This window comes from Hemiscyllium ocellatum, chromosome 4 (genome assembly GCF_020745735.1).
Source record: "Hemiscyllium ocellatum isolate sHemOce1 chromosome 4, sHemOce1.pat.X.cur, whole genome shotgun sequence".
NCBI lineage: Eukaryota > Metazoa > Chordata > Chondrichthyes > Orectolobiformes > Hemiscylliidae > Hemiscyllium > Hemiscyllium ocellatum.
This window is the reverse complement of record NC_083404.1, coordinates 141,660,750-141,677,233: the sequence shown is the minus strand read 5'-3', so window position 1 is coordinate 141,677,233 and position 16,484 is coordinate 141,660,750. Positions and strand designations below refer to the sequence as shown.

The 16,484-nt window shown below is 43.0% G+C and overlaps 1 protein-coding gene across 2 annotated transcripts in view; it reads left to right on the top strand.

The window, feature by feature from the left end:
- Positions 1-16,484, top strand: part of abcb8 (ATP-binding cassette, sub-family B (MDR/TAP), member 8) — a 53,470-nt gene that overhangs the window by 24,747 nt on the left and 12,239 nt on the right. For both annotated transcript variants that reach the window (XM_060824545.1, XM_060824546.1), the window contains 3 exons: positions 3,932-4,017; positions 11,559-11,656; positions 13,426-13,531. In XM_060824545.1, coding sequence (XP_060680528.1) covers positions 3,932-4,017; positions 11,559-11,656; positions 13,426-13,531 — 290 coding nt within the window. The remainder of the gene's footprint in view (positions 1-3,931; positions 4,018-11,558; positions 11,657-13,425; positions 13,532-16,484) is intronic.

Below are 16,484 nucleotides of genomic sequence, written 5' to 3'. Positions count from 1 at the left end.
GCATGCCAGGAGCAGCACCAGGCATACCAAGAAACGTGGTGTCAACCTGGTGAAGCTACCAAACAGGACTACTTGCATGCCAAGCAGCATGAGCAGCAAGTGATGGACAGAGCTAAGCAATCCCACAACCAACAGATCAGAATTAAGTCCAGCAATCCTGCCACATCCAGTTGTGAATGGTGATGGGCAATTAAACAACTCAATGGAGGAGGTGGTTCCACAAATATCCTCATCCTCCATAATGGGGGAACCCAGCACACTAGTGCAAAAGATAAGGCTGAAACATTCACAACAACCTTCAGCCAGAAGCAGTAGATGTTCCATCTCAGCCTCCTCCAGAGGTCCCCAGCATTACCGATACTAATTAAATCAAAAATAGCTGAAGGCACTGCAAAGGCTATGGTCCTGACAAGCTCCTCCAGTACAGTTACAAGACTGGCATCTATCCTACCAATGTCCTGTCTACAAAAAAGCAGGACAAATCGAACCCAGTCAGTTACTGCTCCATCAGCTTACTCTCGATCACGATGAAAGGGGTTGATGACAGTGTTATCAAGCAATACTTGCAAACAAATTTTCTGTTCACTCATGCTTAATTTGCATTCTGCCAGGGTCACTTGGCTTCTGACCTCATTATAACCTTGGTTCAGACATGGACAAAGGAGCTGAATTCTAGAGGTAAGGAGAGAGTGACTGTCCTTGACATCGAGGCTTCATTTGACTGAGTGTGGTATCAAGGAACCCAAACAAAACTGGAGTTATTTCTAGCACAAAGGAAGATAGTTGCAGTTATTGGAGATTGGTAATCTCAGCTCCAGGACATCTCTGCAGGAGTTCCTCAGGATATTTATTTCTAATCGCCCTGTTCAGAGATGTTATTAATTACTTTTGGAGCATGGGGGACTTGAACCCAGAGATAGAGACACAACCACTGCTGTAACAAGAGCCCTTAGTACCACAGGAGGGTGTTCTGGACCCAACCATCTTCAGCTACTTCTCTGGCTTTCCTTCATAAGGGGAGGAGATGTCCTAGTGGTTTTATTGCCAAACTGTTAATCCAAAGACCCAGATAATATTCGAGGGACCCAGGTTTGAATCCTGCTGTGGCAGATGGTGGAATTTGAAAAGTCTGGATTTAAAAATGTAATGATGATCACGAATCCTGGAAACTGTTGGAAAAATGTTCACTAATGTCCTTTAGGGAAGGAAACTGCCATCCTTACCTGGTCTGGCCACAGCAATGTGGTTGACTGTTAACTGCTACACACGATGGGTAATAAATGCTTGTCTAGCCAGCAATATTCAATCACAGGTTGAGGACAAAAAAAGGTCAGTAGCCAAAAGGTACCATCCTGCCTGCAGTTACTCCTGGCTCTTAATCCCAAGAACTCAGCTTCTGGCACTTGGCAAAAGACACTGCCTCCCCAAGACTCCTCACTGACTTTCCTCACTGCTGACTGATCTTCCAACTACAGGATGTTTCTCTCCCTCGCTTTCTGTTCCCAGGTTCCCTAGTCAACCTTCTGGCTGTAAATCCCATGGGAGAATCAGGTTGTGATTGAAGGACTGTCTCCTCACCATTTTGTGGAGGGAGAGTGGGTGATTTTTCTCTGAATGGTCACCATGAACTAGAGACTTTCTTGGGGTAAATCTGTTCCAACAAAGATTCATATTGAGCCTCCCCACACAGATGCTACTGGAGCTATGAGTTTTTCTAGCACTTGCTATTTTTAATTTCTAAAAAGCTAAAACTGTGTAAATTTCCTAATCAGACTAAAAATTCCCACATGCATATCGGAATATGCTGGAATCATCATTCTGGCTTGTAATCATGTTTCCAGAGATTGTACCTTGAAAAATTTGCTTCGGTAATTACCGTTCCTGTTTGACTTTTTTTTATTCCGAGCTTATGAAATGTAACAAATTTAATTCCCAAGAAGGACCTTGTACTCTTTAGCCCAAATAAAAAGAAGTCTGCGAGCTTTACACCATGCAATGGACCAAAGCTTAACTTTTCATTGTATTAAACTGAGACAGGCACCCTGGATGACATGCACAACTTTTTATTTCAATGCACCTAAAAGTACACTAAAACTTTCATCCATTTATTACTATAAGAAACATACTCACAGTTCCAATCTCCACAACACTCATTGAATTTAACAATACTTTTGCTTTGGATAAAACTTTTAAAACTTTCAATAGGAACCTCTTACAGCTATAAGGAGGAAATTGACAGACTTCATCTTTTTTCAAATGCCCCTGAGTGTCGGAGCTTGTTATCCCTTTCCAGAGGAAAATTTTAAGTTCTTTGCTGTCGATAAAGACGTTTTATACGCTTACGCTGTCTTCATTCATTGGTTGAGAATTAATGTTTTCGTTGTCTTCAAAGGCATTTTACTCCTCCTATAGGGATTTAGATAAAAATGAGTGGAAGGCATTTGGCTGTTACTAGTAGAGATGGTGACTTTTTTTTTGATATTTTCTGTTTGCAGACTAGGTGGGTCTTTGATACCTGATTGGTTCCTGACCTGTTAACTATCAAAATGTTCTCAAGCCGTTCTCCCATAGTTCAGAACACATCAGCTCTGTGAGGTCTTCTTTTTGTTCTCACTGTTCCAAGGAAAAGCAATGTTGGAACAGCTCAGTGTTCAGTGAACATTGTATTTAAAACTGAGCCTTCTCTTCACGATGTTCCTTTAGTTTAAAGGATCATCTTCCTTTTTAAGACCTCAGCCCAAAAATAATGGAAATAAAAAGACGTGGTCTTTACATGGAAGCAAAACATTGCAGATGATGGATATTTGAAATAAGAACAAAATGTCTGGGAACCCCAGCAGGTCTGAAACAATCTTTGGAAAGTGAAACATTGGATGCCGAATGTTAACTTGTTCCCTCTCCACAGCTGCAGCCTTAAGAGCTCAGACTGTTTACACAGCTTGGATGGTGTCCTCATATTTTTATGGTCATGTTGTCATGCATTAAACATAATATAACTCCATCATATAGATCCATCATAAAATTGACCATCGTGTATGAAACTACTTCATGGTCTTGGTTTGTAGTTCAAAGGTCATGGAGATGAATGCAAGAAGAGCATTTCCACTTTGGAAAACAATGGATGGCAACTTTATTTTTCACTGGTCTACTGATCAAGGGAAAGAATAAAAAAAACAATAATTTAGTCAAAACAACAGCATTACATGTGTAATAAAGGCCCAGGGAAAAAGGCCCAAGTCTCTAGTTAATAATATTGCCATTGACGACACAATTAATTGGTTTGATTTAATCAAAGTACAATCACTCTTAAGTTTGAATCAATATTTTAAAAAGTAAAATGATCAATTCAGAAAATCAGAAGTGCGGCAGGAAAGAAATGTAGAATAAAATTGCAAAAAATTACTGATAGCTGACTGAAGGCCTCCACGTCTAACATATTGAATTTGAAAAGAAATAAAATTTTAATGCAGTTTAAATGCAGAGTAAACTTGCTTCACACTATTGGTAATGTTTTCAGTCTTAGAAAGTGTATTCTTCTTGCAGCAGAGTTGCATTTTGCCATTTCCAATATGAACCTTGTGCTCTGTTAACCTGTTTAAGGAGTGGTTGATATGATCTAATTCATCACGTTGCTAAAATTGTTAATTTATGTATTTAACATTAATAAGAAATGAGTGGTGGCTGTTGGCCGAGCATGTTTACGTGGCGAGCATCTGTAACAATGGGGTGGAAGGAACTGATTCATTGATAAACTGTGGGCATTTTATCTTAGCTTGGATCCAAATCGACAGTGTAGTGTTAATTGAACACTGTTGGTGGCACAAATAGAGCTTGATGATTTCTTCATGTTTCAAACTGTAGCTCACTGAATGGAGTGGGTTTCTGACCTTACTGAATGTCATTGAGGACTGTTTTAACAAATTATTTCCAGATTGCCAAGGCAACATGTCTTGCAGATGAGGCACTGGGAAATATACGGACAGTGAAGGCATTTGCAATGGAAGATCTGGAAATTAAGTAAGTAACAGAATCCAGACAGGATCACAGAATTGTTACAGTGAGGAAGAAGGTCATCATATAATTATACAGTGCAGAAGAAGTCCTTCTGCTCATTAAATCTGCACCGACGCGTGAAAAATACCTGACCTTCAACCTAATCCCATTTAGTAGCATTTGGCCCATAGTTTTGAACGCTACAACATAACAAGTACATAATCAAAAAATTTTTTTTGCTGATGTAAGGCATCTACCACCTCCCAGGCAGTATATTTCAGACTGTCAACACCCTCTGGGTTAATAATGTTCTTCCTCACATTCTCCATTCTCTCTCCCACTCCTCACCCCCCCGCCAAACCTTCTGCGACTCATGTCCTTTTGCAACTGACTGTTTACCTAAGCAGAATAGCTGCTCTTTATCCATGTCCCTCAATCTTGTACACCTCAATCAAATCACCCTGAGCCTAACTCACCTTCTCTCATAACTGACATTTTCCATCTCAGGTAGCATCATGACTTCCCTGCTCTTGTAATCTCTGCCTCGATTGATGAAGGCAAGATTCCCATGTGCCTTTTTCACCGTCCTGCTAACATGCCCTTTCACCTTTAGAGATTGATGGACAAACACACCAAGGTCTCTTTGTTCCACAGAACTTCCTCGTATCATGTCATTCATTAAATACTTTCTTGTCAAATTACTCCTTCCAACATGTATCACCTCACACTTTTCAGGATTGAATTACATCTGACACTTATCTGCCCATTTCACAATCCTCTTTCAAATCTTCTTGTAGCCCATGACATTCAACTTAACTGTTATCCACTCGTCCAATCTAACTAACTAACCAGCACCACCCCCACCCACAGTCATCAATGCCAATTATATAAAATGATGACTAATAGGGGACCCAGCACGGACCCCTGTGTACTCCACTGGGCACTGACTTCCAGCCTTCTGTCATCACTCTGTCTCCTACAATTGAGAGAATTTTGAATCCACTCTATCAAATAACCCTGTATCCCATGTGTCTTCCTGATAAGTCCTATGTGGAACTTTGTCAAAGGCTATGCTGAAATCCATATTAACTTTATCAACTGCACTACCCTCTTTTACGTGCCTGATCACCACTTTGTAAAAAAAAATCAAATTTGCTAGGCATGACCTCTCTCTGACAAAGCCATGCTGACTGTCTGATCAAGCCTTGCCTATCCAAGTGGAGATTGGTACCCTCCTTCAGAATTTTTTCCAGCTTAATAATAACGTTCCTATAACAGGGTGACCAGAACTGGACACAGTATTTTAGAAGAGGCCTCACTAATGTCCTGTACAAAATCAACATGATGCCACAATTCCTTTGTAACAAAGGTCTGAGCAATGAGAATAAGCATGCTAAACGCCTTAACCACCCTATCTACATATGATGCAAATTTCAATGAACTATGTTTCCTTACCACAGACGTGAGACTCACTGGTCTGTTCTCTGGCTCAAGATTGTAGAACAAATACACCTAAGGGTTCAGGAACTTTATTACTTTAAGTTTATGTCACATGTAGACAGGGTTTAAAATCCCCACAAAGGAGAACCGGCCCATCTGGTCCATTCTGCAAACAGGGCTGGTTTGATGATTCCCTCGCTTTCCAGCCTCCTGATTTCTCCTCAACTTGTGTCCATAAGGCACATACCACTGGGTGGTCCTTGCAAAATCATGGAATTGCTTTTTGGTGAACATGCAAGGTGGCCTTGGCTCCTTTTAGTAATCCCTAGAACTTCTGGGTATTTAATGAGGACTTCAATCAGGCAGCCATTTTCTGGTTGAAAAGTGTCAAATTAATTTAGGTGAATCTTTCTCAACCAATTTCACCCCATCAAACTTGGGCTGAAGCCTTTTACTACAGTCAATGGTAACTGAACTAGCTGTTTCCCATAAGACACCGGAAATGAAGTTGCCCCCTTAGTCTGTAATGGTTCCCTGGTATAGGTTCTCAGTCTGGATAAGGTCTTTTGCAAAATTAAGGATTAGTGTCCACAGTGAATTTTGTTAAAGATTGGCTCTGGAATCTCTGAAACAGCCACACTGGTATCAATTCCGTGAGAAATGGGTAACCATTTAATCAGAGGTTTAATTTGATTGGTTCTGATTGTTTAGCAATATCCAATGTAACTATTCAAATCAGATGGAGGTGGCCTTTCCATGCACTCTCCTGGATATTGGCCTATGACTTCCATTACTCCGTTCAGGTCTAGTTGGACTCCCTGCTGTCTCGAGTTCACATAGCAGTAAGTACGATGGCTTGCCGACCAAGATCCTGAAGAAACTTTTAACCGTTTAGCTGAGGCTTGGCTATGTTTTGGGGTTCTGCTGTGGGCTGAGAGAAAGTCCCTCTGTTCAGGATATGTCCTGAGTGAGGCTGTGTAATTGCCTTCACTCAACTGGTGTTCCCCAACCTCAGTCAGACTGGTGAGGGGGTCCACTTCTATTGGAATACCCTGCAACTCATTATTTCCTGATGAAGGGCTTTTGCCTGAAACATCGAATTTCCTGTTCCTTGGATGCTGCCTGACCTGCTGCGCTTTTCCAGCAACACATTTTCAGCTCTGATCTCCAGCATCTGCAGACCTCACTTTTTACCCTGCAACTCATATACAGAGGAACCTCAATTATCCGAATAATCCGATTTAAGGATAATTGGTATCTAAAGGAGATCCCGAGGTACCAATTGAAACTTTACATCAAAGACGTGTTTCCAACAGTGATCGCGTCTTTTGTTTACAGTGATAAAACAGGCACCGTCTCAAAATGACTGACCTCCCGCCCTCTCTGTCTCCCCACACTTTCCCTGGAGATCTACAGAGGGGTGTATCCTAACCACACACCCACCCACCCCCAAATTCCCCAGATAATTTCTCCAACATTGTCCTGTACAAGGCAAAAGTGGAACCTGTCAAAATGTTGCAGTGAAAAGTTGTCTGTGGCTGTGTGTGTGTGCTATTTGGAAACTTACCCCTCAAAGGCAACTGCAGCAGCAGTGCCAAACCGGCTGCCCTGGAGGGGGGGGGGGCGCGGTGTGCGCACGAGGGGCAGCGTTGGACGCGGTTTTGGGGGGGGGGGGGAATGGTGGTGTTGGACAGGGTTTGGGTTTTGGGATGGGGGCAAGGGCTGGACTGGGTTGGGGGTCGGGGGCAGGGAGTGGTGGTGTTGGACTGGGTTGGGGGTGGGGTTGGAGGGTGGGGTTCTGGGGGCTGAGGGTGGGGTTGGACACGGTTCTGAGGTGTGGGTAAAGGGGTTGGACGGGGTTCTGGGGGTGTGCAGGGCGCGGTGTTGGGGGGCAGGGGCTCTCATGCTTTGTGCCGGGGGGGGGGGGGGGGGGGGGGGGGGGGGGGGGGGGGGGGGGGGGAGGATGTTGGAAGGGGTTTGGGAACTGAGGGTGGTGCTGGGGGCAGGGCCTCGCATGCTTTAAAAACTCCAAGCCCCAGAGGAAAGGCATTTAATCGATTAACCGAACGAAATAGTGCCTGCCCATCTCGTTCGGATAATCGAGGTTCCCCTGCACTCCACTTGCTGCATTTTCCATTGATAAATCCAGTTGTAGTGTTTGTTTGAAGTCCATTTGGACTTCAGCTTTTGCATGGTTATATCATTAATCCCACATATCAATTAGTCTCTCAGCATCTCGGTAAGAGTTAAGCCAAAGTCACATGCCTCTGCCAATAGACTTAACCCAGTTAAAAATCCCAGTACAGATTCCCCGGTCCTCGAATTGCCAAGTAAAAACAATAGCATCTCCAAATCAGAGGAGGCTTGGGGTCATAATATTCGTTAACTAAATCTGTCAACTCTTGAAAGGTTTTAGTATCTGGTGCCTCAGGGAAAGTTAGTCTCCTAATGACCAAAAAGAAAGCACCTCCACAAGCTGTCAGAAGAATTCATCATTGCTTTTCATCTGTCCCAATATCATTTGCCCAGAAAATATAACATTTTTTCAACATACTGGGCCCCATCTTCAACAGCAGTCTTCCCAAATAACAGCATGATGCCAGAAATGCTTAGCCCAATTCAAAAACAACTGTTGCAAGCAAGTTTCTTCAGGAACATGTCCCACCATTCCACAGAGGCCAGTAACCCACCACCAAATCACCTTTTGTTCAGACATGGAAAATCGTTGATATTGGTCCAGCTCTCTGAGTGAACAGGATGTCTGACACTCCTGTTTATATCTGTCAGCCAGGGCTCCCAGGGACTGTGACTCTGGTCAAAGCAGGGAATTCAAATTCTGAGGTCTAGCTGGCTGACCTCGTTACAATCAATACATTCCCCTCACTACAGAATCCTCTATTACTATTACCCTTCCCCTTTTTGTTCTCAGCTGTACAGACAGGCTGCTTGCGGTACAAAAAGCATGGCTTTGTGTATACTTGCTGTCGGAACCAATGCTCTCGTCTGTCTTCAACATGGAAAACCACTTTGTGAGTGGAATCCCAGGGGATTTCTGAACTACCTGCCCGTTTCTGTTGGACTGCCTGGTGATTACCCATTCACTTCCTTCTTCAGGTGCCTTTATCCACAGTGTGATCCACATTCTCTAAATGTGCTATCCACAATGCTCTCAGACACGTGGCTACTTCAGTGTCCCCAGCCACTGTTCCAGCTCTGGAACCTGAGCTTGCAGGAGCTGCAGCTGGACACACTTCCTATGCATCTCCGGCTTTGGGCACTGGAAATGTGGTCAGCCTTCGATGTGGAGCAAGAGGAGCAAACCATAGTTTGGAGCTCTGACTGAACTCTTTAAAGTTGCAACATTTTAGAAGACGTTTTTTTAAGAAAGCTAACCAAATAAGTCCCTACCTTTGCTTAAACAAAGACTTACAAAATAATAACTTGGAAATGAAAATATGTTGCTGGAAAAGCGCAGCAGGTCAGGCAGCATCCAAGGAACAGGAAATTCGACGTTTCGGGCATAAGCCCTTCTTCAGGAATGTGCCCGAAACGTCGAATCTCCTGTTCCTGGGATGCTGCCTGACCTGCTGCACTTTTCCAGCAACACATTTTCAGCTTTGATCTCCAGCATCTGCAGACCTCACTTTCTCCTCCAATAACTTGGAAATGTCCACCATGACTTGTTCACCAATCAGCTGCACTTGATGATCCTACTCATTTTCTGAACTGTTGCATCTGGTCTATTCTTGCCCCCACTGGACTTGTGAGGATAATCAGGGAAATAAAAAACAGCAATACCTCCCTCCCTGGAACTCCCATACTCACCTCAACACTCAGCGTTTCACTCTCTGCAGCTCACACTTGGTTCATCCTGTTTACACCATCCATCCGAGTGAGCAGTCGATAAAAAGTGGAGCTGGAAAGGCGCAGCTGATTAGGCAGCATCGGAGGAGCAAGCAAGTTGACATTTTGGTTGGGACCCTTCATCAAGTTGACTTTCCTGTTTTCTGATGCTGCCTGTCCTTTTCCAGCTCCACTTTTTATCAATTCTGTTTTCCAGCATCTGCAGTTCTTACTATCTCCCCCCAGTGAACAACTCATTTAGCAACATTCTCCCACCTCCCCTCCATAATCATGTACATAATTCTTTCCAAAACAACCATCTAATTCCATTTTGAAATTTTGTAAATCTCTTCTGTTCTGGAGTCCATTTGCAAGTTGCTTTGTAAGTTGGAGGTCCTTTGTACTTCACTTGACCCTGCCTCCAGTGCAGTTTCCAGGCAGCATTCTAAACCCGAGCCATTTGTTGCATCAAAATGTTTTCCTTGTATCACTTTTGCTTCTTTTACCAATCTCATCCATAGGGTGGTAGGGTTCTGAAACACATTGCCTGGGAGGGTATTTGAGGTGGGTAACATCACATTCTTTAAAGATACATGGTTAAGCACTTGAAAATGTCATAACATTCATACTATGGATCTAGTGCTGGATTTAGCATAGTTTTGACAGTATAGGCTTGATGGGCGAAATTTTCTCATCTGAATGATTTTATGATTGAAATCCAAAATCTTGTCCAGTTGAAGTACAACTAGCCAATCAATATCTTATCCTGTAGATTTTAAACTCTTATAGTGACTGCATTATCTCCCATTGTGGCCTGGTCAGCATCTTCCTCTCTGGTAAAGTTGGATGCAAACATTTATTTAATACAGCTTCCATGTGTAAATGTCTGTTTTGGTCCCACTCCTCCCATGACCACCCTTTTACTGTTTGTATCCCTGAAGAAGATTTTGAAATTCTCTTTTATGTTAGCTGCCAGTCTCTTGTTATACTTTGCTTTTCGTAGTTCCTTTTCACTCCTTCTCTAGCCCCCCCCCCCGCCAAACACCTAGCCTTTGAGATTCAGATCGATTCTAATTATATTTTCTGCTTGACATCTGTCGTTAGCATACTTCTATTATACTTTTTAAAACCATAATATCTACCATTTTTGTAATCCAGGGAGCTCTTTGCGCAACCTTTCCCTTTCAAGCGTGATTTTGCTCTTTTGGCTATGTTTGGACCATCCCTTCTTTGAAGGTAACCCATGTAATCCATTTTTCCTGTGAAACCCATTTAACTCAATTAATTCAACCCAGATCCATTCTTACCATGTTGATATTGGCTGATTAGTTTTGTTCTGTATTGTTTGTCATCCTTTTCCACAGCCACTTAATCCTCATGATCGCCATCCCTTAAATGTTCTCCCACTGCCAGTTGCTCTGCTTGGCCTACCTCATTGCACCAACCAGATGTAGAAACGCCTCCTTTCTCAGTGAGCTGGAATACTGCTGTTGTGGATTCACCTAAGCACACTGTAAAAGTGCAGGAACTGGCAGACATAGACACACACACAGGCCATCCAGGAATGGCCAATGAGAATGTGCGTGTACACACACGCCATCCAGGATTGGCCAATGAGAATGTGCGCGCACACATGCCATGCAGGAATGGCCAATGAGAATACACACACAGGCCATACAGGAGTTGCAATGAGAGTACACATACGCACACCTGGAAACAGCACAGTACCAGTGGAAGGAGCCGACCTGAAATGTCAACTCCCCTTCTTCCCTGATACTGCTTGACCTGCTGTGCTTGTTTCAGCTCCGCTCTGACTCTCCAGCATCTGCAGTCTTCACTATTTTCAGATCACTTCAAAGGGTAGCAATTATGTTGCTGTGGATCTGAAGGCACATTTAGGCCAGACCATGTAAGGACAGTAGCTTTCATTCGTTACTGAACCAGGTGGGCTTTTACAACAACTGATGGTAGTTCTGAGGAAGGGTCACTGGACCGGATCTGAAACGTTAGCTTTGATTTTTATTCACAGATGATGCCTAACCTGCTGAGCTTTTCCAGCAACTTCTGCTTTTGTTTCTGGTTTGTAGCATCTGCAGTTCTTCTGGTTTTCAACTGATGGTAGTTGATATGGCCACTATTACTTAGACTAGCAATACTTCATGCTTATTAAATTCAATGGATTTAAATTTCCCAATCATGGCCCCTGGATTACTTGTCTAGAAATGTAACCATTATTGTTGGAGCTGATGATCAGACAGCTGATATTATTTATGTGTTGGCAGTTTTTTCTCTAGAGAGGTGGATGAAGCCAGCAGTATGAGTCAGATCCTGGGATTCGGAATTGGCATCTTCCAGGGATTATCCAACTTTTCATTAAACTGTAAGTGACTGGCATTTTACTCACCTCAACAAGGGAAGGAGAAAGAATGAGAAGCGAGAGATTGCAAAACATGCAGAAAGAGAGAGACCGAATGCCTCTGTGTACCAGAAATAGCTATTGAGAGAGTGAGTGTGGAACGAGACTGAGGAAAAGCATCAGTTTTCAGGGGGTGGAGGGTTATTTCTCATCACCCTTTCTAGGAAGCAAAGTCCGTGTCACACCTGATCGATACTCAACAATAGCGAGCTGCTGCTGGCAGTGAGCAATGTCATTCTTTATCCTTCCTTAGACCGTGGCTATAGTGTCCCAACTTCTGATGAAAGGTCATTGAACTTGAAACATTCTCTCTGTTTATCTCTCTACAGATGCTGCCAGACCTGTCATGTTTCTCCAGCACTTAGTTGTTGATATTTTTAATCGACCAGTTCAGACAAATTTTGGCATACTTCTGGAGCAGGTGGGCTTTGAAAACAGGCCTTCTGACCCAGAGATAGGGACACTACCACTGCATCACCAGAGCCTACACAGGCCAACTATATTATTGTGTTGGCGTTTAGTTTGTTAACAAGCTCAACTGCTTGTGAATTTGTAATAAATGGTAGCTGGATGTTGATGTCAACACTCCGCTGGTCTAACATACTCGGGCATCGAGTCAGTGGGGGCAAGACCATGAGGTACTCTCCTGCTATCTATTCTCTTTGTGTCGCCCAGCCTCCCATGCTCCAAAAGTACGTCTGGGGTGGAGAGTGGGGGTGCTGAGGTGGGTGAGAGGTGGGGTGATTGTGGGGGTGAGTTGTATGTGCAGGGCTGTAAAGAACAAGCCATTAGAATTTGACTGACAGTGAGAAAGAGGAGGCAGACAGCTGGGCAAGGGATATGGAAGGAAATCATAATCCATAGAAACATAGATGACCAAAGAAAAATCAAGGTAGAAGTCTGCCCTAAAAAGGTCAGCTTTTTCGACAGTTCAATGGCAGGAATATTAATAAAGAAAAGAACAGAAGACTCCCATTTATGTAGCACTTTTCATGTCCCCAGATGTCTCAAAATGCTTTATGACTAATGAAGTATAGTCACTGTTGGAATGTGGGAAAGACCACAAATGTGAGAATAACTGGATAATTCTTTTTGGTGATGTTGGTAATGTCTCTCCTGCTCTCCTTCCAAATTGAATCCCAGGATTTTTTCCATGTATCTGACCAGGCAACAGAGGCCTCAGTTTAATGGCCTGCACCGGAAGACAGTATCTCTGACAGTGCAGCACTGCACAACTGGGTCACCCTTGAGTTTTGTGCTCACATCCTGGAATGGGCTTTGAACCAATAACCTCATGACTCAGAGTGCTGCCCACTACGCTACAACAAATTCTATGTCATGAGCAATTACTTTCCCTCAGAAATAACAGGGAGACTAACAAAAGTGGAAATTAGAAGGAACAATCAAAAAAAGATATTTGGACATAGATTGTTGGGAAGGGGGGTAATCATTAACAAACTAATTAATTTAGAAGGAATAAAAGTCCATACCTGGATGGATGACAGATTAAAAGTAGTCTGGAAGAGATTGCAAAGGCACAATTCCGCTCTTCCATATAAAATTAATACTGAAAATGCAGGCAACTTACAACCTGTTGGGCAGCATCTGTGAAGAGAAAAACTGTTAGTGACATTTCAGGTTAAAATCACTGTTTTGATGTGAGTTGTTGATATTTGTTGCAGATATAAGTCTGTTGATTGTGTTAACATAATAAATATGCCTACCCCTTGCAGGCGTAGTGCTGGGTACCATCTGTGTCAGTGGAATGATGCTGGCGAAGGAGCAGCTGCGAGCTGGAGATTTGATGTCCTTCCTGGTGGCTACACAGACTGTGCAGAGGTCAGTTGGCTAGGGGGTATTGGACAAGGAGGGTGGGTTGTCCCAGTGCCTGCTGTCTATAGAGTGTGCAGACCAAGTGATCCCATTAACAAATTGGAATTTCAGGGCAGTGGGTAATTTTGTTGACTTTGGTCTTGTATTTGATGTGGGTGTCACTGGCAAGGGCAGCATTTGTTGCCCTTATCTGATTACCCTTGAGCTGTATGTTACCTCTGGACAATTTTAAATGGCTTGTTAGGCCATTTCAGAGGGTAGTTAAAAGTTGACCGCGTATCTGTGGGTCTGGTCTCCCATTTCGCCAGACCGGGGAAGGACGGCAGATTTCCTCCTGTAAAGGATAATAGTAGACCAGGTGGGTATTCACAATAATTGATGGTAGCTTCATGGTGCCATTGATGGTTCTGGCTGGAAGTTGCAGATTTATTTCTGAATTTAAGTTCCACAGCTGCCATGGTGGGTTGTGAACCCATGTCCCTCGAACAATAGCCTCTGCCGCAGGATTACTACGATACTTTGTTGTCACTGGATTGGGCCACAGTTCCAATGCAGTTCAAGCAAAAAAGGTTAAGTGTCAGTGTTTTCAGATGAGGCAATAGTATTGACGGAGATGGGAACCTTGTAAAGGGCAGTGAGGGTAAGAGTTTCTGAAGTATAATCAGAAAACTTAGATCGACATGTGTCTGGTTCTATCAGAAAGAAAATATTGCTGGACCAATTCTGTGGAGTGAGGTGGATCAATTATTTGTTACATTTAAGGGACTTGGGATCATTGTATCATGAGGTTCAGATTCGCTGTGGAAAAATAATTCAGAGCAGACTAGAGTTTAAAAACGGCTAGTGATGGTCTAGTATCAATCAGTGAAATTGATCTGGTCCAGCTAAGTTGGAATTACATTGATGGGTAAATGGAACAAGAGGCTATATTTTACAGGGAGATGGGTCATCTCTACTCAAGGTGCGCTACCACAAGGGAGAAAGACCCACTGTACTGTCAGTAGCTCTCAAGTGTTCCTTTTAGCCCTTCTTCCATAGCAAGGAGCTATTACCTCCTGGTTCTTCTCCTGAAGCCCTAATGGGTCTGCTGGCCCTAAGGTAGGGGCATTATTAGGTTCTGACCTGTTAGTTGTTTCAGGTGTTGTGACACACTCAAAAATCTAGAATTCCACTTGTTTAAGTTTACTAGCTGTTTTGCCCTTAAAGCAACATGGCTCTCTCCTTTTAAATGCACTGGACTACAAGTTGCTTCAGTTGCATTTATCATATTTTTCTGCTGTTAAACTTTAATTCCTAGGCTAAAAATTAGAGCGAAATATGTGAAGCATAAACTAGGTAAATATCGAATGGACATGGACAAGCTGTTGAAATATGCAGACAAGTGACAGATGAAATGTAATGGAAAGAAGTGTGTATTTTGGCAGGGAAAACCTGAAGAGACAATGTAAAGTAAAGCATAGCTTTATAAAGGAGAGAGGGTGCCAGAGCAGAGGCACCGGGTATATGTGCATAGATCATTGTCAGTGACAGGACAGGCTGGGAAAGCAGTCTAAGTAGGATTTGGAATCCTGGATTTTACAACAGTGAATTCAAAAGCAAGGAAGTTCTGTGTTAAGCCAGTGTATAACACTGATTTAGCCTCAGCTGGAATATGGTGGCTCATTCTCAGCATTGTGCTTGAGGAAGAATTGGATAGGATGCAGAAAAGATTTATCAAAATGTTTACAAGTAAGAGGGTCCTTGTTTATCTGGATAGATTGGAGAAGCTTGGATGGGTTTCAGTGGAAGAGAGAAAGTTGAGAGGAAACTTGAAGAGACATTTGGAAGCAAGAGGGGTCTGAATGAGTAGGTAGAAAAAGCCATCCTTTTTGACAAAAGGATTGAGAACCAGAGGGCACCGATTTAAGGTGATTGTCAAAATAAGTAATGATGACATTATGAATTCTATGAACAGCAAATGGTTAAGATCCGGAATAGACTGCTTTAGAGCACAGTAGTGGCAGATAAAATCATGACCTTTGAATGAGAATTGGACCATGATCTGATGAGGGAAACATTGCAGAGTTCCAGGAAAAGGGAGTGAAAGTGAAACTAGCTGAGTTGATCTTAGAGAGACAGGCATGAATTAATGTTTCCTATTTTCCATAACCAGAGCATGATTGCAGGCTTCTTTCTTCCTCAGGGGCCTGGATTCAAATCAATAACTTGATCTGAGTGGAAGAGTCTGCTTTATCTGTTCAACTGCAGTCCCAGGCTGGTGGGAGCTTTACTTTGTATCTCAGACTGTGCTGTATCTGCTCTGAGAATGTTTAACATGAACATTGTAGGGAGAGCTTTACTCTGTATCCAACCCCTCGACATCCCTGTCCTGGGAATGTTTGACGGCGACAATGCAGAGGAAACCTGACTTTTTGTTTAACCTCCTGCTGTCCCTGACCTGGGGGGGTGTTTGATGGGAACAGTGTCTGTAGTGATTGTAACAAGGTCAACCAGGTGGACCTCATAGAATGAGTTCCTTGACTGAGGTTGTTAATCTAGTCCAATCAGGGAGCCCTGGCTGACATATAAACAAAAGTATCAGAGGTTCTGACTACTCTGGGAGCTGGATCAGTGTCAAGTAAAGGGTGACTGGTGTTGGAGTTGTTTCAGTGTCGAGGGAGCTTTACTTTCCATTTAAAAGAGTAGAGGGAGCTCTTTTGAAACTCTGCATCAATGCCTTAGATAATTCTCCACTGAAGAACTGATCAAATGTGCTCTGCAAGTTAAATTTACAATAGACCATCTGGTTAATGGGTGTGGCCTGTACCTAAAACACAATAAACAGAGTTGGGCAGGAAATGAGAAGTAAGCTCATGGTCCCTGTCACTGACCTATGGTGATATCAAGAGAGATTCCAGTGCTCATGACAGATTGGCTCCAGGTTCTTAGCTGTGGTATTTTCACTGGGTATATCCAAACC